Source organism: Toxorhynchites rutilus, chromosome 1 (genome assembly GCF_029784135.1).
Source record: "Toxorhynchites rutilus septentrionalis strain SRP chromosome 1, ASM2978413v1, whole genome shotgun sequence".
NCBI classification, from domain to species: Eukaryota; Metazoa; Arthropoda; class Insecta; order Diptera; family Culicidae; genus Toxorhynchites; species Toxorhynchites rutilus.
In genome coordinates this window covers 90,476,902-90,501,632 of record NC_073744.1, presented here as the reverse complement: position 1 = coordinate 90,501,632, position 24,731 = coordinate 90,476,902, and the positions used below count along the sequence as shown (strand labels likewise).

Here is a 24,731-nt window from a genome sequence, read left to right as displayed (position 1 = left end):
TGCATCATGAAACAGCAGGATCATACGGACTACGCAAAGCGAATGGTTCATATTCAGCTAATATAGCAGATCCTGATTTTCAAGTCTCAGAGAGTGCAAACTATATGATTATTTAGCTCGATGTAGACTAAGGGAAGGGTAGTCAGATTATATTTTTCATTTTAAACTCCGCTATCCTATGAAATATGTATATTCATATAGACCGCATAGTTTTACTAGCAACACCGCTCTCTTTTCCCATTCGTTGCTCTCCGCAAAAGGTGACCGAATGATGAAGTAATTTTTCTTGTATCATTTATTGCTTTGCACTTGTCTGTGCAATGGATTTCGCTATAGTAGAGCGGGACGATATATGCGGTTCAAACTTGTATGCAGGCTTCGAAAACGGTTTGCGATGTTTGATACAGTTCGAATATGCAAACAACAGTCTTCGTTCCTCTCTTTGTTTAATCATGTAATGTAACACAAGTGATTACTGTCATTCATACAAGTATCTGAATGATCCTCTCATATTTGGTTATATGTTCGTGAGAGGTTACTTGCATGACACATTGTGTATCATTCGATTTTGATCGAAATCCAAACACTGTTGTAAACTGTTATTGTTAACTGCAATATTTTGAACGCAAATTGTTTGTGCCAGGTATTTATGAGTTTTTGTGTGAACATGCGTATGCTTCGAATAAGTATACTTAGACACAATGGATTTCGTGGTTTTTGTAGATGCTTAGAATGATACTACAGCTAAAGTAAAAGAATTTGTTTGATGCTTGGTGTGAACAACAAGTCACAGAGATTTTTTGGGAAAAATAATAAAACCAAACCAAAATAAAACCTCTCATTCCGACCTTTTTTAACTTTTGATAAATTATTTGTTTAAAAGATATGTTAGGCAAGGTTACTTTTAAATTTCGAACGTATATTAGACATATAAAGTCAAAAACTATAAAAGTTCGGTGACAATAAACCAAAAACATGTTCCAACATCTCGAGAACGGCTATTCTCAAGATGATAATTTTTATACAATTTTTATACAATGGACCGAGGCGGTGACCAGTTGATTTACAATGGAAAAGCTCTATAGTAAACTGTGCATGAAGATGATATTATAATATAAGTGTTTGCGGTATTAAACCAAGACAATACAAATGGAATCCTGAAAAAATGGAGAGCAATACAAAACAATTATTGGAAAATGACTACAGACTACAGTTACTACAGATCTATAATTTCAAGGCTCGAGATTATAGTTAAACAAGATTTACGTTACGTGCTCCAAATGCAAAACAATATTGCGTTTCTTCTCGAGAATGATGGCTCCATTGAATCTTTATTTCCTAAACTTACAATTTATTTACTTGAATTACTTTATTCATCATTATTATTATTTAAAATCATAAAATTTAGATGAAACAAATTCAAAATGCATTATAAGTACATATAAAGTTATTTCTTTGATTTGGAATGGAAAAATGAAGAATATTCACGTGGTTAACATGGGGAGGGGCATACAAATTGTCCACGCTTGTCCACGGAGTGGGAGGGAAAGTCTAAAATCCTGTTTTTGACGTAGGATTACGTCTTTCAGGAACATATTGGGATACAAATTGAAAATCGAAAATCGAGCACATCGTGAAAATTGTCCAATTTCAAACGCTTATTGCTCAGTCATTTCATGATGGATTGTTGAGATTTTGTGTCAATCTATTAAAATTATATATGTCATGAAACTAACCAACGAAAAATTGGAAAATCTCAACCCCTATCCTAACGGTAATAGCCACTTCTGATTGGTCGAAATTGACGACACATGCGGCGTCTCATGTACTTACAATTATTGATCAGTTATTTTCTGATGAATTTACGAGACATTTGCATCAATCGATCTGAGCACTCCATAACGATTCATCACAATTGATAATATATTAATATCATATGAAACTAACTAGCAAACAATCAAAAAATCTCCAAACGGAAACACCTCGTTCTGATTGGTCGAATCGAAGATACGGAGAAATCGGCACATCAAAGTAGAGGGAACTTTTGTTCCCACCGAAGTGTATTCCCTAACAGAGACATCAAAACCAAGCTGCCTGGGGGAAATCGGCATTGCAATTACATGAAAGTAGGGGGAGCTTTTGTTTCCACCGACCTGTATTCCCTAACAGAGATTTCAAAACCAAGGTGTCGGGGGAAAATCAGCATGTTGATACTTTCGTGGTCGATAGTTTAACTAACGACGCACATAAATGGATAATGCTCATTGTAACTAGCGTGGGCATTGCTGATTGCCTACGTGCTGGCGAATAAGTTGGGAGCGACGAATGAGTGTTTTTTTAATTTTCGTTCCAATAAGCATCTTTCGATGGATTAATTGAAGAATGATATTTCAATGAACTGAATAGAACTTATGTTTGATAGAATATAAATAAAAATTAAATTTGGAACTTTTATGTTGGTTGCTTCGTGAAATTTATATCAATATCCAATTGAAATTCGCATTGAGGCTTGTAGCATAGTATTCCGTTGGGTTTAAAGCGAAAATGGAAATGGGTTGAGTAAACACTCAGAAAGTAAGAAATATAAATGAAATTACCTTTTCCATTTCAAATATATTTTCTCTATAAAACAATAAATCTTTTTTTTCTGGTGAGAAAACTTGATAATTGTATTCGACAATGATAATTATCTTATATTACATAGATGAGTTTTTTTCTTTATGTCATCCATACATAACACGGGACGCCTTGTTCAGGGCCACAGAGGGCGGCTTTCATCTCATTTCACTTAGGCATCTTCTATCGTGATACGCACCATAAAATTACTAATCACCATCTTTCTATCATTATCACTTGGTTATGGACATTGGTGGAATGAACAAACAAAACCTAACAATCAGACAAAACGGCCCTTTCCAGGGCCACCAAATCACTATCGAAGAGTTTAATAATGTAATTTTTCAAACATATCCAAAATCAGCATGTAATAGCCTAACGGAATCCTACGTCAACTCTGCGGTCGTGTCTCGGACACAACCCTCCTGTGACTTTTTCTGTCCACGTGGTATGTGGACAAGGCGTTATACTATAGGTGGACCGCAATGGCAAAATTGCTGTTCGGCCATTGCTCGTGAAAAAACAAATTTGTTTACAAAACAAATCATATCTTTTGGTGACAAATGCATTCGTTGGCAAAATAGCTGCTCGCACTTTACTGTAGGCAGGTAATTTTCTGGATTTTTTCGTATAACAATTTCTCATAATTGCTTCTACTTTTTCAGATATCTACAATCAGCGGTCGAATTAAAAACAGTGCAGAAGGATGTTTTGAGTATATTTTACCTTCTAGCCGCGCAATCAATGCTTTTCTTTCCAAGCAAGCAGCGTTTTAATCGTACGTGGTTTTATTGAGCATTTAAAAAAAAGTGTTATTTTTTTTGTTTTATCATCAGGGCAAAAGCATGAAATAGAATCGTACGTAGTACAAATTTATCGGCACAATCTGATCAAGGACGCATCATCAAACGGAAACTACGCGAGAAACTTTTCGAAGAGATAAAACTGCGCCGCAACACTCGTGTCAAAATGGACGAGTTGGGCTGGGTGCTGATGAACCACGATTTGATAACACGTAATGAGCCAAACCAACAGCATGCCAATGGTAATCGACCAAATCATTTTAAATTCAACATGGAGCGGTTGCGAAACCTACTGGAGCAGCACGAACAGAACAATCACGCTGGTGGGTCGGTTTGATATATTTGTTCCGCTAAAGAATGATTATATTTGTTGATTTTTCAGAGTTGACTTCCAAAAAGCAAAACAAATTCCTGCGTATGCTGGATGCAATTTTACAAAACGACAATGTTTTGAAGGAAATTAAAGAGATGGTAGTGGCGAATCGACTTCTATTGGATATTCGTTATGTGACTACGGTGGAACGTATGCTGAAACACAATTTGGACCCCTCTTTGCGCTGCTGCTTTGTATGCCGAGAGTATTTCCACACTGCCGGTGAGTATACCAGTCATTTCCAAAAATTGCACGGTGAGAAATTTCTTATTGTTGCGGCGGTGGATCGATTTCAGACTAATCAAAAGTTCAACGTTCTACATCACTACAATGTCCTAAATCCGGTGACAATGTTCACGATTTGCAACGTATACCACACAGCCCTAATAAAAAAAAACAAGAAAAGACGGGTCTAATATTTTACAATACAGAACAAATCTACCACTTTCCACGAAAGTCGGTGAACCACTATATCAGTTCGACATGGAATGGCTAATACATATAAGGCAGAAAAAAGGTTTAACTTTGGAATTCAACATCCTATATTTCCTCGTACCATTAAGTTCATGGCGCATTTGATGTCGGTCATCGTAGCTGCTGCTATGGAAATAACGTGAGCATATACCTTCACTGGAGAAATAGTTTAGTAAAAGCCGCTACCAAATACAAATGTTTTGTAAATATTACCAAAATTGCGTAAAAGAGATGTCAGACGCAATGAACGTTCCTACCAGAGATTCGTAGATTTTACTTCATACCATTAGTAACTTTGTTTTTTTGTCATACCTAACATCTGTGATGTGCGCACTTTGCAATCGCCATTTCTATTTTGGTGATGAAGCGATTCGGAGGTAAGCATTTTGTTGATGTTACTTTTCATTACATATATACATATTTAATATTATTAACATATGTATTTCTTTTCTTCATAGAGACACGAGAGAACAAAATGCGGATGAAACGTGCTGGTGTTACCGACACTCCCTAAATAATGCAAACTAGAGCGATGCAGCAAGAAGAGGAACGGGAACTTTCCTCGTGTACGCTGCTCATAGAATAAGTTATATATTATTATTATAATGTATTCTAAGTATGTGGAGTTAAATGTAATCAAATAGAATTTTTTAAATTAAAAATAATTATTAGAAAACATTTTTATTATCCCTGATGATTATCTCTCACAAATGAGAGGTAAAATTGATATTGCACCAGTGTTGGACCAACAAATCGAAGTTTGTTTGACGTTTGTGCCTACCATTTTTCTTTCGTAATATGTACCAATGATTAGTAGGGTAGAAAATGACTAGAGAATTGGTAACATGTACCAAAAAATTCGTCGTATTTACTAACTATTCATCTCAGTGTTGATTTTTCTGAGGTTTCCAATTCGATAGGCCACAGAAAATATTCCATTTATGAAGTCTATCTCCATCTCGGAGAAAAGTGTGGTAAACAATGTCCGGGTTATTTTTCGTTATGAGAACCTTGTTTCCACATCCTTTTACTGCACAATAATACGGCATCTGGAGTAAATAAAATATTCACAATATAATTTTGGCATGATAGAGAACCGCGAGATGAACGATTATCTGTGGAGGAGTTGGACAACAGATTTCTTAGACTTATAGCACTTTTATCACACCAACAAGCTCATCAAATCCTCACGGTCTCCCAAAAATATTGAATAATATATAATATAAATACCTTATTGCAGCTATAGTACATTATTTTTCACGAATATATATTTGTTTATTTCTTCCTTCAGTTGTTTTCCTCAGCGAGTTGATATGAAACCATAACCACACAACCAAACAAAAAGTAAATAATTCAGAAGGCTACGTCTCGCTACTCGTCTCACGTATTGTCATGAAAGTGTCAAGAACGAAACACCTATAGTTTAGCATCTTGGTATGTGGAAAGCTAGAATTACTATAGAACTTGCTTTCCGCACCGCGAATCATCCGCTCACGGATAATCGGGATTCTACTGTACTAATAAATATGACGCAGTAGAATATTACGTTGGAACGATGAGACGGCCCATTGTGGCCATGCATATACCTGCTGATTCGATTTATTTTGTTTCTTCTACGAATACTAAGAAAAACTATACTCGAGACACCTTGCGAGACAAACAAGTTTATATCGGTGTTGTTGATGTTTTGTCTCAAACTGCTCCGGTGCGGCGATAGGCTTGGTAGTGTTTTTTTGTCAATGCTAAGTCGAAATGTAAACCATGTTTTGCACTAATGTGACGAGAGTGATATAATTGAAAAGTGAAAGTAATTTCCTGTCTGCGAATAAGTATTGCTACCTAAGTCACTAAATATCCTTAATCGCTTGTCCCGGATTTTGGCCTATTTATTAGAAGTGGTAAGTAAATCAGTAATTCATTAAAGAAGGGAATAAGTTGAGTTTGAAGCCTTACGTGTTTATGATGGGGAAAAACGCACTTCAGTTACACAAGCACTATGAAGTGAATTGTGTAAGACAATCCTCGTTTCACGAATCATAATTTATGGTGTCTGAGAGGATAGAGAAAAGCCGTAATTTCTTTTTCGGTAATTTGTACGTATAGTATAGTACGTTAGTCATGGGTGACTCAAAAGAATCTCTCAAAACTTTAACGTTTTAAGAGCGGTAATCATCTGAATCATTTGTTGCAAAACTCATTTCAAAATTCCTATCATATATACGTGACTGCAGTGATATAGTATAATATATCGACAAACATTTTTGAAACACTTGATGGTTACTTCCGTACAGATAAGCATAAGCAGATAAAATCTTAAATTCATCGTGTTAAATTTCAAATATTTGCTCATGCTTTGCTTTCCGCTGAGTATATTCAGCTTGCGTAGAATGAATTAAATCTGAATATTGCTTTCGAATTTCGCCTTTGTCAACATTGTCAACAAGAATTACCGCTGAGAGGCCTTTTAGAGTTACATAGGGTAGATAGGGGCATATGAACCAATAATACTTATTTTACAACAATTGTGTTAGAAATACACTTATTACAGCCATTCCATGCCAAACCGATATAGTGGTTCTCAGATTTTCGTCAAAAGTGGTAGTTTTGTTCTTTATCGCAAATTATTACACCCGCATTTTTTAATTTTTTTGTGAGGGTGACCATTTCCATTTTAGGGTGGTCCGAAAAATCCATTTTTTCGCAATGAATTATATTTCCGTTATTATTGATTATCGATTATTTGTTTTCATAGTTTTTATGGTCTCGGGAGCAAATGTGCTATATATTTTTATATTTTTTTTCTGGAAAGCTGAGGATTTTTCACATAACATATCTCGAAACCAGGGAGGCGTTATTATCGTTTTTGAGTTAGGATTGGTTCGGAAAATCGGTTTTTCCCCATTTTTTCCACTACAAAAAACCATAACTTTTGATCTACTGGAACGATTCAGATGAGTGGAGGCGATCTGGCGTAGTGGTAACATCCATGCCTCTCACGCTGAAGGTCACGAGTTCAATTCTCACTGCCGACATTCTTCCAAAAATGGAAGTAAAAGTGACGAACCAGCCAAATGAGTTGAAAATCACTATAATACAGATAAAAAAAATAAAAAAAAAACGATTCAGATGATCGACATATCAAATTAAAGCTAGTCTTGTTTGATAAAATAATACGCTCTGAATAGGAATCCATTTTGGTTTCGTAATTATTGATTTTTTTTTATAGCTTACATCGTTTCGGGACCAAGGCCGCCATATTTTTTATATATCTTATGGATAGCTGAGGATTTTTTACATGACATCTTGAAACCAGGGAGGCGTTTCAAGTTATGATTTTTCAAAGCTAACATGTTTTCAGTTTTCGTTCAATATTGCTATGCGACTAGACTGGATGTATGTGACCATAATCCAATTAATTGACAATTATTATTGGTGCTATTTTGCGATCATCTGAATCGGCCCAGTAGTTTAAAAGTAATAAAATTTTGAAAAAAGTCATTTTTGGGAAAAAAGGGAAAATGATTTTTTGGATCATCGGGTAACTTTGAAAAATCATAATCACGGAAAAAATGAAGGTTCAATCAAAGTTTCTCGAGAAATGTCTATTGATGAAAAAAGTACATCATGCTTCGAGAATCCAGGGGCAGAAACTTGATTGAAATTGAGAATAAGGTCTCTGTTGTTAGTAATCAGCAAATCAATTAACGAACATCCACCCGGAAAGTGAGTTGGTTCCTGGTTGACGCAGCTGAGGCCAAGGTTTTCAAATGCATTGCGAAAGCGGATTGTTTTGGCACATTTTTTCCTTAGATCCGTATTGAAGTCCCCTAATAATATTATGTTCGAGTAATGGAGTGATAGCTCAAGAAGCTTACGTTCCAAAACATCAGCGCAATCAACTCTTGGCGGACAATAGAAAACAGCAAGAAGCATTTTCACAGTTTACCTGCACTTCTACGAAGATATATCGTCGTTACTTCTCATTGAGAAATTTGTCATTGATTCACCTTGGATTCAATGTTGACAAGAGAATCTATATCAATGAAAATCTAACGGAAGAAGTTAGGAGGATCAAAGGTAAAGCTATCAGCCTGAGACGATCGAGAAAATTACACACCGTGTTTACTAAGGACGGATGTGTGTTTGTCAAAGCTACGGTTGACGCAGAAGCAGTTTTGGTACGTACGCTGGAGGATTTGTCGCAGTTTAATGATCGCTCCTGATGAAGTCGAAAACCTTTCCTTCGAAGCTTTTGTTTATTCCTTCTCAATTATGTCCATGAATCCTTTCCATATTACATCCTTCTCTCCATCCTTCCTAAAAGTAAGGGGGGACGGGTATACAGATGAGCTGAGGCGGCTGCTATTCCTGTGCATGCTGTTGTTACTGCTGTTGCTGTTGTTACTGCTGTTGCTGTTGTTGCTGCTGTTGCTGTTGTTGCTGCTGTTGCTGTTGTTCCTGCTTTTGCTGCTGTTACGACCACGTTGTGATAGATACATTCTTCACTTGAACCACTTCACAAATGTTAATTGAAATAATCGAAATACCAATGAATTGTTATACGAAAGATTACTCATTGCTCTATTCAATTGTTGATTCTAACGGGTTGGGCTATATGATGCATTTTTTGTGGTTTCCACTTCTTTTGTTTTGTTTCGATGTTAGGTGATGGTGCCTACAATGATCCTGCGAATGTTTGTATCCCTCGTATTGTGATGAATTGTGCACTAAAGACAGATAACATAAATATCTGTCATGTTAATATTCAAAGTCTTTGTGCGCGCCAATTAAGTAAATTAGATGAATTCAAAATGTGCTTTCATGACAGTAAAATCGATATAATTTGTTTGAGCGAAACTTGGCTGACTGCTGATGTCCCAGATTCTCTTATAGGAATTGATGGTTACAACATCGTTAGAAATGATCGCAACTACAGCCGTGGTGGGGGCGTTTGTGTTTATTACAGAAGCTTCTTGAAGTGCAAAGTACTTTCCGCATCAGATATACTTGTCGGGGTTGGTAGCATGTCTCGCACTGAATATATGTTTCTAGAAATAATGCATAATTCGGAGAAGTTTCTTTTGGGGGTTTGTTACAACCCTCCTAGAACGGATTGTTCTGAACTTCTTTTTGGCAAACTGCGTGATATATCTGTAAATTTTCAAAATGTTATACTTTTGGGTGACTTTAATACTAACTTCAATAGAACTGATAGTAGATCAGAAAGATTGAAAAGTTGTCTTGATTTTTATGGTTTGAAATGCATAAATTCTACGAACACTCATTTTTTCTCAAGTGGTAGTTCGTTAATTGATTTATTTTTAACAAATAATGCAGACTTTGTTTTAAATTTAAACCAAGTTTCTGCACCAGCATTCTCAAGACATGATGTTTTATTTTCACCCATTAGAATAAGTCGATCTCATGTCGATTCTATCCATACCTTCCGCGATTATCGGAATTTGAATTTGTCGTCTCTTATGGATGCTTTTGAGAGAATTAATTGGGCATATCTCTATAGCATAACTGATGTCGATTTGGCTTTGAGCTTTTTCAATGTAAATCTATTAAACCTGTTCAATTCTTTTGTTCCATTAAGGGCAACACGTGCTAAAAAGAATCCATGGTTTACTAATGAAATCGCGCAAGCTATTCTGGAAAGAAATATTGCGTATCGTTTATGGATCTCGGATAGATCTGTTTATAACCAAAATCAATTCAAGCGTCTTCGAAACAGAGTCACTCACATAGTAAACACTGCAAAAATTAATTATACATCCAATCAGCTAATTTCGACACATTCGAGCAAGGACTTGTGGAAAAAACTGAAAAGTATTAATGTGTGTCAAAATTCACAACATGTTGAACAGTTTGATAAAAATAACGACGAAATTAACGAATATCCAATTTCTCTACGGACACTGAATTATTCCCTATTCCTCCAGTAAATACGAATGGTTTTGCATTTTCAGAAATTTCTGATAACGATATTATTATATCATTAAACTCAATTAAATCTGATGCAGTGGGTTTTGATGAAATTCCTTTGAAATTCATCAAACTTTTATTTCCTTCGGTTTGTCCTGTATTGAGATTTATATTCAATCTTATTATTGTTTCTTCTAAATTTCCGCAAGCTTGGAAATTTTCTAAAATAATTCCTATTCAAAAAAAAGGGAAAAGCGTTAATTTGGCTAATTTAAGACCGATAAGCATTCTGTGCGCCCTGTCAAAAGTCTTTGAACAATTGATAAAAAATCAAATTCAAAACCATATTAATAGTTATAATCTAATGCACCATCTTCAATCAGGTTTTCGCCGTGGACATAGCACAACTTCTGCCTTTTTGAAAGTGCACGATGATATTCACTCGGTTATTGATAGGAAAGGTGTTGCTGTTTTAATATTGATCGATTTTTCTAAAGCCTTCGATAAAGTATCGCATACTAAACATTTTGAAAAAATTATCCTCTGAGTTTTCGTTCAGCCGTTCAGCTGTTAGCTTGATTCACTCGTATCTATCGAAACGAACGCAAGCTGTTTTTGCAAATGGAAAATATTCCAAACACATTCCAATTATGTCTGGTGTCCCTCAGGGTTCAATTTTGAGCCCCTTGTTATTTTCTTGCTTTATCAACGATCTACCATCTGTTCTGAAGCACTGCAAGATTCACATGTTCGCGGATGATGTGCAACTTTACTTAGCCGTAGAAGGTTTACCAGTACCTATGATATCTGACTTTATAAATTTTGATTTGGGTAGAATTTATCGATGGTCGATTCGGAACATGCTGCCAGTGAATGCATCAAACACTAATGCTATGTTTATTGCCAGAAATAATCAAAATAGCGAGTTACCATCCTTGTTCTTAGGCACCGAGAAATTAGATTACGTTGACACGGCTTGTAATCTAGGGTTTATCATCCAAAACAATCTAGAATGGGACAAACACATTAATAAACAATGTAGCAAAATATTCGCTGGTTTACGACTTTTGAGGCTTTCATCTTATATGCTTCCAACTCCTATAAAGTTACGTCTGTTTCAATCATTGCTTCTTCCTCATTTTATGTATGGAGATGTTCTTCTGTTGAATGCATCTGCTTGAGCGATTGACAGATTTAGAATTGTTTTAAACTGTTGTATTAGATATGTTTTTAATTTAGGTAGATTTTCTAGAGTGTCTCATAAGCATCATGTTCTACTGGGCTGTCCCTTCCACGAATTTGTAAAGTTGCGAGTATGTCTAACTTTGTTCAAAATTATTCATTCGTTCCCCTACATACTTATATGAAAAATTGACTGCCTTTCGTAGTAATCGTAGTAGGAACTATGTGATACCACGATATAATTCATCGCATTATGCAAATACATTGTTTGTCAGGGGCATTGGTTTTTGGGATCAGTTACCTAACGAAATTAAGAGTATTAATAGTGTGAGTGGATTTCATAGGGAATGTGTTAAATGGTTTAACAGGAGGAATCAACAAAATTAATTGGTTAAATTTAAAATTATAGATAATTAAAAGTAGATTGAAGAGCTCAATGAATTCAAACTAAATGTAGTACATGAAAAGGAGAATTCCTTACGCTACAATGATTTGTGTATCAATAAATAAATAAAAATAAAATTTATTCTGCACGATTGCTGTCACCTATTCCAACCAAAAAGTTCGGAAAAGAATAACCCTGCATTTGAGATCAGTTTTATAATATAAATAAATTCCACCACCGCGACAATAACTACGACCATGTCAAGGCTGCATCCTTCAATAGTTAGTATGTTGTCAGAAATCGAATCATTTAGCCAAGTTTCTGTTAGACAAATGATGTCGATCTTGCTGTCAATAAAGCAGAGTTTAAATTCGTGAAATTTACTCATTTGCCTGGCACACAAACTTTGTATATTCATGTGACATAAATTAGTTTTATCATTCCTAAGTACCGCGCTCATGACAGCTCGAGGGATATTCGCTATACCTATATTAGTACCAGCAACATCATCAAACATATTAACCAACATCGAAAAAAAGAAGTGAGAACAATAGAGACGTAAGGCTAGCAAATTGGAAGGAATAATTTACTAAAAAGATATACATATTCATAATTATCATTTTTTTTCTTATTCAATACTGATCTATTAAATTTCCACACAAACGAAGTCAATTGAAGATTGAGCTTATATGCAACAGCAACACACCGCTTCAGTCAACAGCAGGCATTCCCAACAGCGACAACAGCAGCAACATCATAAACAACAGCAGCAGTAATGCACCCGCTCATCAACAAGTTATTTTTTAGGAGGGAAGATAACATGGAATCATGAGGTTGTGAAACATGGATAAGTTGTGGAAAGGAAGAAGATAAATTTGGAGGAGAGGTTCGTAACTAGATAACTTTCAGGAGAGGACGAAAACGTGGAAAAACTTCGGGATAGGATGCATGGATTTATACGGTAGAAATGAGAAAAACAAGGAAAGGTTAATTCGGCTTGGTTTCAATAACTCGTAGCTGCTCGACATCGTGGATCGGTTTTGCAGGAACATTTCCGTTCGGCTTAACATAAACTGTGCCGTTCTTGGTGAAAACGTTACGAAGAAATCCGTTCTTCATCATTTTCACTGCATTTTCATTTATGTTTTCATTTATGAAAACCCGTTTGTTGACATCAAATCGGAAGTGAAGAAGATTGAGATCCCTTTTCGATAGGTAGCGATGAAAAAACTTGTTTCTAGCTGCTTTGAATGCGAACTCAAGCAGTAACGAAGGTGAGGCGCCTACTGCGATGGGAAGCTGGGCCAACCGCTTGGTATAGACTATTGGAACATCCAATTACGAGTGGCCCACAGTACAGCAACTGTTTTGAAAAGCACATCAAACTTCTCTGCCGGACTGTAAGGTACTCCGACGATGATTAATTCCTTTGATTTCTCAACTCGGTTTAAAGAATCTCTATTCCGGCGAACATCGGTTTCCGTGTTGGCAAACAATTCAGTTAGACGGTTGAGATCACGGGTACACTCGGGTTTCAGCCTAATAGCATCATCAAAGAGGGAGGTGATTTCCTATGCCAAAGCACTATTAGCAGCTTCAATGCGTTGCTAGAGTTCCCCTCGTCAATAAGCACCTTCATCTTCGCTAGGAGATCATCAAAGCTTTCTATTTGGTCTCCCGTGTGATCCAACTCTTCTAGAGATCGTTTTGTGTTTTTGTTTTTGTTATTGACAGCACTGCCGTGATCTTGCAAAGTGACGCAAGCGCCAAAATTGACATTTTACTTTTTATGTTATAGATCGATAAAGAATACCAAATCCTTTCAAACGACTGCGAAGTTTTATAAAAATGTGGAAAAATGACCCCGTAAAAGCTTGAAAACGGAATGGTGTAAGCGCCATTTCCACTGTGATGTGACGCAAGCGCCATTTCCTTTATAATGTGACGTAATTTGAATCTGATGCGATGTGATTTTTAATCCGCTCCGATGGCATAGAATGAACGAGAAGGGACAACTAATTTCAAATAACAACATCAATCAAGGGACAAAGCATCTTGACGATGTTCACTTACCTCACTTGCTCAATGTCTTTTTCGGATGAATTGAAGCTGAGAGATCGAAGGGTAAATGTCGGATTTGCTGAACAGCTGCACTCTTCTAAAATCTCCATCGAAACGCATCTTATAACAAAATTCAAAACATCCTCGCGTAAACTGTATTTGCTTTACATCGGATAATTTCGGACGGCATTATCTTATTCAGCAAGGATGTTTTCAATTGCATTTTGGATTGGAAAAGAAAGTGCTGTCCATAGTTGTTACATTCGGGTTCTCAACTACGTTGGCCCGCTCGACACACGCTACAATGACGGAAAATGTGTAGAACTCTTCTCCCTGATGCTACCTCATGCTCCACTTAACGGTGGCATGTGGTAGAAAATATTTGGAAACATTAAAAGTTGATTAAAAGTTGCTGTTTCCGCAACAAACTGGCGTTGGTAACAAAGCTTAAATAAAACTGCATTTTTTCAAAAATCGAGCCGATGGCAATGTATTTCCATCAATTGTACATAATTTGTACAGATCAGACTTTCGTAATGTACGCGTATGCTGATTATACATGCAATTTTGCGAAAAGTCTCGTACTGAAAATTTCTCCCTCTGGCGCTTGCGTCACTTTGCGAGATTACGGCAGAGCAGCAGCGAGTGATAGTGGTGCTCTTGATGAACGATGATGAACGTTAATACTGCGCACAATGGAGGTTGTTGGTGAAACAATTTGTAACAAAACAAGTTCAACGTTCAACACAAAAACAGCAAACACACTTCATGTGTCGCAACTAGAGCAACAAATCGCGGTACGAAATAAACGCGTTTAACGTTGCGCAGTGGTTTAAACACGGGAAAAACTTCAATTAACCACTTCCGGCAAATCAGCCATTTGCTCTACACATCGCTTTAATGAACTTTCATTTGCTGATCATCGATATAATTAATTTGGCTAAACCAACCGACAATTAAGTTTCATAATCAAAATAGCGAAAGATTTTAAAGACCTGAAGTGCACGAAACCAAATAGCGAAAGATTATCGGAATGAAACTCAGTATAGCTTTTATTGCGTGAATAAATGTAACGCGGAATACAAAACGGGGGGGAAAATGGACGCGTCCCAACAAGAATGAAATTAGTTCACAGATCTGTCACTGAAGGCGTTGCTGAAATAAAGTGTGGCCAGTTTGGCTGCGATGTGAAGCACACCGCACTACTCCCCCTTCCTAATAACACTTTCATTGTATCCGGAAACGTACGTGATGTCCACTTTTAGTTATGCGGTCAGATGATGAATCAGCATCCTTGCTGATGTGGGCCGGTTTTACCCTGTCGATCGAAACTGTCACTTGTTTGTCTTTAATTTTAATGGTGAACATTTTACTGTTCCTTGAGACGACTTCATGTGGCCCTGTGAAAGGAGGTTCTAGTGCGGCTCTGACTTTGTCGGTTTTTAGAAAAATGTGTGTGCACTCCACAAGTTCCTTTGGAATATATACATGTCGACTTGTGTCATTATTAGAAGCTGATTTTGGTATTAGCGAGTTCATTTTTTCTCGTAGGTTGGCTACAAAAGTTTCTTTAGAACCCCAAAGGGGCTGCTTTTCAATCATCGCACCGGGAATTCGAATGGTCGTACCGTATAGCATTTCAGATGCTGATGTCTCTCCGCGTACCGCAGTTCTTAGTCCGAGTAGGACTAATGGTAAAGCATCGGTCCAACTTGATTTGTATGATTCTAGTGCCGTTTTGAGTGGTCTGTGCCAGCATTCAATCATCCCGTTGGCTTGTGGATGGTAAGGTGTAGTATGAATTCGTTCTAAACCTAATAATTCGCACAACTCTTTCATTAGTTGCGATTCGAACTGTCGACCCTGATCTGATGTTAGCTTCGTTGGAGTTCCAAATCTTGATATCCATACCTCGATGAAAATTTTGGCGACGGTTTCTGCGGTCATATCGGGGATTGCTACTGCCTCCGGCCATCTACTGAAACGGTCAATCATGGTCAAGATGTAACGCATTCCATTGGATATTGGCAAGGGGCCCACGATGTCGATGTGGACATGTTCAAACCTGTCATCCGGAATTTCGATTTTGTTTGGTTTTGACCTGGTGTATCTGGAAACTTTGTTCTTTTGACACTCGATACAGGCACGTACCCAGTTCGATATGTCCTTCTTAACTCCGGGCCACACATATTGCTGTAGAACTTGTGCTTGCGTGGCTTTCAATCCCGGATGTGCTATTCGATGTACCTGTTCGTAAATGATTCTCTGATAATAGCGAGGAACGCAAACGCGAATCTTGTTTCCTTGTTGTTGGCAAAGGAGCTCCATACCAAGTCGAGAGATTTTTAGTTTCTTGATATCGGGGTTGTTTCGTTGCCAATTCTGCAATTGTTCATCGTTTTCTTGCTTCGTAGCAAAATCGCTGTAGTCGATTGTAGACGGTAAACAAATTCCTTCTATTCTCGAGAGGACGTCTGCAGGAACATTTTCAGTACCAGCGACATGAACCAATGTCGTAGTATATTCACTTATAAAGTTCAGCAAACGTTGCTGTCTTGGCGTAGGTTTGTTAGCGTTTTGTTTGAATGCGAACGTTAGCGGTTTATGATCCGTGAATATGACCGTGTCGCGGCCTTCAATTACATCTTTGAAATGTTTAACGCCCAGATATACTGCGAGCAACTCTCTGTCATACGTTGAGTATCGTCGTTCTCGGTCGCTGAATTTAACCGAAAAATAACCTAACGGCCTCCAATTGTCTCTACATTGCTGTTGCAACACGGCTCCAGCGGCCAGGTCGGACGCGTCAACCATCAGTGATAGCTGAGCGTTTGAGTCGTAGTAATCCAGAACTGTTGCCTCTGTTAATGATCGTTTACATTCATCGAAAGCATATTCAGCTTCGGGGGTCCATATGATCGGCGTTTTATCATTTTTCTTGTTTGATGGTATTAGTTTTCGCAAAGGTAATTGTACTTCAGCGGCATGCGGAAGAAATCGTCGATAATAATTCACTAAGGCTAGGAAACGCCTCAACTTTTGTACAGTGTCCGGCTTAGGGTATTCGGCTATCGCTGTGACCTTTTCAGGAACTGTTGTGCAGCCATCGGTGGTGATCAGTTGTCCCACGAATCGTACTTGTTTTTTCCCTAGTTGACATTTGTCCGCATTGATCTGGAGTCCGTTTTCTCTCAGTTTTTCGAAAACTAAACGTAAGTGTTTTTGGTGTTCCTCCTCGGATACTGACGTGATAAGTAAATCGTCTATGTACGGCATTACAAACGGCATGTCGAAGAAAATGTTATTAATGAATCTTTGGAATGTTTGACCTGAATTTTTTAGTCCTGGTGGCATTACGAGAAATTCATACAACCCCAGTGGCGTAATGATTGCTTGTGTTCCCAACAATTCTTGCAAACGGGCAATCTCTTCTTCCAGACGTTGCTCATTCGACATCTTTGGGTGCTACCGATGGGCGCCTCGGCGAAGTTTTTTATGTGTGGCAGTCCGGATGATGACGTAATGGAACGATAAGAAAAAATATTGACACACAGCCGGTTGCGCCCAAGTGTGATTATTTGTGTGTTTCCTTACTTTTGGAAAATAGTCGAAATCGTCAATCACGTCGGGATCACCAATGAAGTGCACGAAACCAAATAGCGAAAGATTATCGGAATGAAACTCAGTATAGCTTTTATTGCGTGAATAAATGTAACGCGGAATACAAAACGGGGGGGAAAATGGACGCGTCCCAACAAGAATGAAATTAGTTCACAGATCTGTCACTGAAGGCGTTGCTGAAATAAAGTGTGGCCAGTTTGGCTGCGATGTGAAGCACACCGCAGACCCTTATTGCTTAATGCCCTGTCCTGTACATTGATTAGTCCTATCCTGGAGAACGCATCTCTAATTTGGATATCCCACCAACTGTACTGGAGATTGAGAATTGAAAAGATTCAAAAACGGTTTATTCGTGTCGCCCTAAAAGATTTGTCTTCGCGAGACCCTCCAAACTTACCGCCATATCGTTACCGTTGCAAGTTAATAAACCTTGACACCCTGGCCAGACGTAGGCAGATTCAGCAGGTGACATTTGTAGCGAAGCTGCTGAACAATGAAGTCGACTGCCCTCGATTGCTGTCGCTAGTCGATTTATGCGTTCCTTCTCGAGCTCTACGAATCACCGCTTTGCTCCATCCAAGATTTCATCGCACAGCGTTTGGATATAATGAGCGCATATCATCGATGATTCGCTCCTTTACTCACGTTGGGGATTTGTTCGAGTTTGGCGAGCTTTCCAGCTGTTTTTCGAGAAGTGTGGCTAGATCTGAATACTTTCATGATGTACTGTGATATTATTCATTAAGACTTGTCAGTTAGATGAATATAACAATAATAAATCAATATTGCCCCTATCTACCTTATATAGTGAGGAATGTAGATCAGTTTATTGTGACAAAAAATTGAATCTGAAATCTCTTTCTCTATTTGCAGATAAAATATTATTCGGCCACAATGACTTATCCTACCATGAATGCAATGAAGAAACGTTCCGGAATGGACCCTTCAAACGCCAATATCAACGACCAGAAATCCGAATCCGAACGTGAAAATTCAATAACATCCAATAACACCGTTGGATCCACGAAAACGCACCCGTCTGCATACTTAATATTTGTGTCACTGCTGTTGGACTTGTTGGCGTTCACAATGATTCTTCCGTTGTTACCTTCAATGCTAGAATATTACAAAAAGAATGATACTGGTGGACTTTACGGATATCTTTCTGATAGCATAAGAAGTTTTCAGCATTGGCTAGGTGCACCGGAACGGTTCAATTCGGTTCTATTTGGTGGTGCACTTGGATCGCTGTTCAGTTTTTTACAGTTTATTGTGAGTCCGATCGCAGGTGGTTTATCCGATATCTACGGCAGGAAGCCTGTGTTGATTCTATGTGCCGTAAGTTTACGATTACTGAAACCAGTAAATATTTCTTATTTCTCTTCTATTTTTTTCAGATTGGCATAGCTGCATCGTATGGATTGTGGGCCTATTCGTATAACTTCTCGCTTTTCATATTGGCACGAGTAGTTGGAGGTCTGAGCAAAGGCAACATATCAATTTGCATGGCAATTTTAACTGATGTTTCTAATGAACGAAATCGTGGCAAAGCGATGGCTCTGGTCGGAATCGCTTTCTCGCTTGGTTTCATCGTGGGACCAATGATTGGTGCTATTTTCTCAAAATATTCTGATAAGAACGACTCGCATTGGTTTTGGCTGCCAGCCACTTTTGCCATGGGTTTGGCCTCGGTAAATGTGGTTTTCATTGCACTTTGTTTGAAGGAATCTCTCCCGAAAGTGAAACGCACGAAAAAAATAACTCACACACTAGCAAATGCTGCGGACCATATCAGTATTACATCGTTGTTCAAATTCTCCGCGGTACCGAAGCTTTCGAAGCACGATAAAGATTCGCTCAGAAGACTGGGATTGATATATTTTATATATTTATTCATTTATTCTGGATTGGAATTTACCATTACATTCCTTATGTATCATAAATTCAACTACACATCGATAGATCAGGCTAAAATGTTCCTCACAACTGGTGAGTATTTGGCATTGTTATATTTTTATCTATCAGCATTTCTGAAATTATAAGAAACACATTTCTTGTAGCGAATTCGTTTTTCAAACTGAGTTAGTTCCACACTGACTCTGTAATAAAAAAATGGATGGGTTATATGTATAATATAACCGCAAGGTTGACGTGGGACTACCTAAACTTAGCAAACATTTCAGTGAGCAGAAGACATGAAGGCATATTCTTCAATACAATCTTGAATAAGCGAGCCAAAGTGTTGTGTTCGTACCCACTTTTGTAATCCGTGTTAGGAAAACCCCTTTTCGGAGTGCAAAAAAAAAAACATGCGGGTGCAGAAGTACCCCCGGCTTGCATGAACCAACAACTTCAACTTCTACTTTTTATACTATAGAGGATTTAAACCTGAAAGTTCATTCGCCTCTAGTGTCTGTACGATTTTCCCAGGTCCCTAAGTTTAGGAGACCGTGTTAAGGAAACATATTCTAGTTTGCACGCACCATAGATTTGAAGTCTGTGTTAGGGAAATACATATCAGTCGGAACAAAAATATCCCCGACTTTCATGTATTTGCAATGCCGATTTCTCGAAGGCTGCTTGGTTTTGATGGCTGTGTTAGGGAAACCGTAAATCGGGCCAATCAAAACGAGGCAGTTGGGGCGGTTATATAACGCTTAACATTTTACAGTTTTTCAATTATTTCTCTAATGAAAAATGACATTTTATCAATTGCAATAGAAGCGTAGAAATATTCCCTATCAATTGATGCAAACATCTTTTCGATCCAGTAAGAAATGTTCGAGTTATAAGCATTCGGAATCTTTCATTTTTTCCTACATGTTCTGTGTTTAGGTTTTCATTTTACCCCCCATATACTCCGGTTAGACGTAGTCCCACGTCAAAAAATATAGGAGGTTGTGTCCAAGACACGACCACATCGTTGACGTGGAATTACGCTGTTATTTTGGTCAAATCCTCCGCTTTGCGCTCTTCTCAACAGAAGCCCTTTCTATTAATATTTCAGGTCTCGATTAGCTTAGCTTTCATCCTTGGTGAAGATAGTTTTGTTACTGACTACTTTTGTGTAAATCACACACAAAATTCCTGAACCATTATTTTCTTGATGAGCCGATGATAGCCTAATTGGTGATTCCCCACACCCTAATTGTGTATTTCAGAACCTTAATAGAATGGCGTCAGTTTGATGTAATGAATGCAATGCCAGAGACATCAGCGAGTAAGTAATTTGGTCGCTACCACAGCTCAATCCGAAACGAATACGTAGTTCTACGTAAAAAAAAAAAACGTTTTCGGTTTCACGACGAGGCAGTTTGTTGGTGTGCGTTATATAGTCTGATTTGTTTATATTTGGAAAATTATTCCCTATCAGATTGAAAGGTGCAGTGTAAAATTATAAAAGTTTGTTGTTTGATTACCTAACACATGTAGTCCTGACACCATTTGCCGATGCATTTCCTGTTTGATCTACAAATAATTACCATTATAATATAAAATCTTCATTCTTCAGACACAGTTTTTGTTCATCATATTTTTTCCATTTCGAAAAAAACCTCTTATTTCATTACATAAAATACGTATTCGATACGTAAAAGTAAATTTTCATTCATAATTTTTATTCTGTCTTTCTGTCTGTCTGATTCTTATGGACCTGAAAACTACTGAACCGATCGACATGAAAATTGGTATGTAGGGATTTTTGGGATCGGGGAAGGTTGTTATGATAGTTCGAAACCTCTCCTCCTCTCCTCGAAACAAATGAAACACAATTTTCTGCATAACTCGAAAACCAATCAAGCAAATGGAGCCCAATTTGGCTTATGGAGATTTTAGGGTGCAATTAATGTTTCTATGGTAGTTAGGCACCCCACCCCCTCTCTAAGGGGGTGAAACACAAATTTCTACATAACTCAAAAACTAATCAAGCAAATAGAGCCAAATTTATCATATGAAGGTTTTAGAGGGCAAGAAACGTTTCTATGGCATATATACACTCCTCCTCCTCTCTAAGGGGGGCTACTAATCAAGCAAACGGAGCCCAAATTTGGCATGTGAAGGTTTTAGGGGACAACAAACGTTTCTATGCATTCTATGCAGGCTGCGTTACTCGAGAATCAATCACGCAAAGGAACCAAATTTGGGATGTAAGGGTTTTTGGGTACGAGAAATGAAAATCAAACATATTCCAACCAAACATGACAATTGAAAATTTTTGGCAAACTCTGAAGAAAATGGGAAAATTTGCAAAAATTCAATTCCCATATGTTCTACAATTTCATAGTGACAAGCGTTGTTAGTCCATTTGATGTTTGCGCTAACAAAATTGATCTTTGTTCGAAAGTGGAAGTTGATTTTAACACAATAAAACTCACTCCTATAGGTTCTTCTATCTATACAAATAAAAATGGATCGCCGAATGGGTTGAATTGTCCGATTTAGGGCTGTCTTTATCATATTTTCTGTATCAAACATTTATTCCATGTAACGGAGAAACATGTTATTTGCAAGTGGTTGGAAAAGCTTGAACGAGAATTGTGTCTGAAAATAATCTGATATTATAATGACGAGTTTTGGTAGAAGTACTAGGAATTTTATAGTAAAAGGTAATTTTAAAGGGTACATTAATAGATCAATCAATGAACAGTTCTGAGATTGGACCCATGAACGTGCGCTTAGTAAGAAAACGTGAATGTGATAACGAACAATAAATTTTGGGCGGGACGAAGTTTGCAGGGTCAGTTAGTGAAAGCATACGAAGGTATTTTTAGTATTTAGTATAGGGTAGGGGAAAAAGAAATGTCGTATTTCTGATCGAAATTTGACGTTTTATTTGAGGGGCTTAGAATGAAAGGGATGTAAGTGATTTGATCGATTTCTCTTCATCGACTCTCTGGTCATAACTTAGCTGCAAATACATTCCCAGCTGTATTTGACAATGTGGAAGATAGGCCAGAACCTCATCTATCGGATTCTATAGCAAACTTAAATTGGAACGTTTTTTCAGTGGAGTTATTAACTAAATAAAAAGTTGATGAAGAGAAATCGATCAAGTCACTTACACCCCTTGGGGCTCAGAATTCCCTCATTTAATATACTTAACATTATCCAATTTAAGTCAAATATGCGCCGTTTTGTTCGCAAACTTGTTGCCATTTAGAAGGCAACTTCATTATCCCCTCCTTATAAAACCCCCTCTCCATATTTGCAAAAACTCAGACAGCCAATTTTCGCAAGCCTCTTTTGAGGCCAACTTAGTATCACCAAGAGCGTTTTGCATGGACCGGAAGAGATGATAATCACTTGGAGCCAAGTCCGGACTATACGGTGGGTGCAATAGGACATCCCATCCGAGCTCCCGTAGCTTCTGGCGGGTCATCAAAGATGTGTGAGGCCGAGCGTTGTCCTGGTGGAAAACAACACCATTCCTATTGATCATTTCTAGCCGCTTCTGGACAATCGCCTGCTTCAAACGGTCAAGCTGCTCACAGTAGAGAACCGAGTTGAGGGTGTGGCCATAGTTGAGCAGCTCATAGTGGATGATTCCCTTATAATCCCACCAAACACACTGCAAAACCTTCCTGGCCGTCAATCCGGGCTTGGCGAAGGTTTGGGCCGGCTCAACGCGCTTCGACCACGCCTGTTTTCGCTTTAGGTTGTCGTACGTGATCCACTTTTCATCACCAGTTACCATCTTCTTCAAAAATGGGTCGAGTTCGTTCCGTTTCTGCAAAACTAGGTCGAAACTGAGTGAATAAAAAAACGTTTTGACAGCAGTTAGGTTGGAACTGAGGTTGAAACTGAACAAAACGAATTCGCTATTAGACTTGTCATGTCAAGTGGTCTCACCCGCAAAAAAAAACCGTTGGTAAAGTGAATAAAGAAATTTCTTCAATGTTAACTGCTATTTCATATGTCATCCGACTATCGGGAAACTTATAATTCTAATACATAAATTCCAATACATTTTAGGTGTGATAATGGCCCTTCTACAAGGTTCAGTCGTACGAAGATTGCCACAACACTTGACGCAGAAGTCGGCTGTGGTTGGGCTGAGTTTAATTATTCCCGCATTCATAATTGTTGGAGTCGCCGAAAACAGTCAGACGTTGTATCTTGGAATGATCTCGTTTGCCATATGTAAATATAGATGTTCCCTTGTACGCACAATTGCCTAATTAATGTTGAATGTTTCCAGCAACCGCGTTTGTGGTGACTTGTATGACGACGCTCACTTCCAAGTATGGTGACTTTGATCAGAAAGGTACCGTACTCGGAATTTTCCGCTCGCTAGGAGCGCTCGCTCGTGCCCTAGGACCCATTATAGCCTCGATTGCATTCTGGAGTGTAGGTTCTAAAGTAACATACATTTTCGGTGGAGTCCTATTGATCTGCCCTTTACTAATGCTTCAACGGTTGAGATTATCATAACTAAGCTGATTGTTGCCAGGAGTTAATTTACGTGATTCCTTCCAGTTTATACACTGTTTACAGTTTATTTACACTTTTTGAGACAGTATTTATTATATTGATATTTGTTTCGAGCACCAGTGGATCAATGTTATTTGTTAAGCTGTAATAAATTTGGTTTTGAAATTATTTGTACTGCAATGATTATTTAGATGACCAACGTGAACTAACATAACTACCAGAGCTCGGCAGAGTCATTCAACCGAGGATCGCCAGGGAACTGTAGAGCCTTCGCCCTTCGCATTCAATTGCGTTGGGAGGACAGCCTACCAACCGTCAATTGACGTTACCAAATTCGCCAGCGGGGCTCTCCAGCTGACAGCCGTCTGCATGACAGATGCCGCCGCGGCTCTCGGTTTACATTGTCGTCGACAACGACAGCAATCATTGGAGCCCAAGTTAAACTGCGATCAGCAGCTAGCGTGCATTACTTTTATTGTTCATCGTAACCGAGACGAACCAGCCCAGGAGGATGAAAGCCTCTCAAATAAAGAATAAAAAAATGTTTATCGATTGTGTTAAATGAATATATCTATTTTTACCACTAATCGTGAGTTGTTCATTACCAAACCACATATCGCAACGGTGGCGACGAGATAGTGGTGGAGTTGAATTAATTTAGCTCGTTCATCCGGGAAAAATCGCGTTTTTCGTGAATCGCGTGGAAGCACGAAGTAGTTTTCGCAATTGCCGGTGTAGCAAGTGAAGCAGCTCAGCAGCAGACGAAGTTTCCGGAAGCCATTTTGCGGATCCTGAATAATCAACACACGCTCATAACGCAGTTGTCGCAGCAGATATCTGCCACCCAGACTGCCATCAC

The 24,731-nt window shown here is 38.1% G+C and overlaps 2 protein-coding genes across 3 annotated transcripts in view; both read left to right on the top strand.

Annotated features, from left to right (window-relative positions):
- Window positions 1-4,886, top strand: part of LOC129768931 (uncharacterized) — a 130,369-nt gene extending 125,483 nt beyond the window's left edge. The window contains exons 1-6 of one of the 2 annotated variants that reach the window (XR_008741770.1): window positions 2,995-3,224; window positions 3,282-3,394; window positions 3,453-3,742; window positions 3,802-4,014; window positions 4,089-4,643; window positions 4,725-4,886. Coding sequence is in view for 1 of the 2 variants with exons in the window: in XM_055770883.1 (XP_055626858.1) it covers window positions 3,586-3,742; window positions 3,802-4,014; window positions 4,725-4,780 (426 nt within the window). In the remaining variant the exon portion in view is untranslated. Of the gene's footprint in view, window positions 1-2,980; window positions 3,225-3,281; window positions 3,395-3,452; window positions 3,743-3,801; window positions 4,015-4,088; window positions 4,644-4,724 lie in introns of those variants that run through there. The other variant, XM_055770883.1, reaches the window with a different exon arrangement.
- A 1,052-nt stretch (window positions 4,887-5,938) lies between these two features.
- LOC129762542 (major facilitator superfamily domain-containing protein 10) lies at window positions 5,939-24,040 on the top strand. Its single transcript, XM_055760930.1, has 5 exons — window positions 5,939-6,164; window positions 18,317-18,781; window positions 18,841-19,432; window positions 23,414-23,581; window positions 23,640-24,040. The coding sequence occupies exons 2-5, from the start codon at window positions 18,338-18,340 to the stop codon at window positions 23,870-23,872; spliced, it is 1,437 nt and encodes a 478-aa protein (XP_055616905.1). The 5' UTR covers window positions 5,939-6,164; window positions 18,317-18,337; the 3' UTR covers window positions 23,873-24,040.
- The last annotated feature ends 691 nt before the right edge of the window (window positions 24,041-24,731 follow it).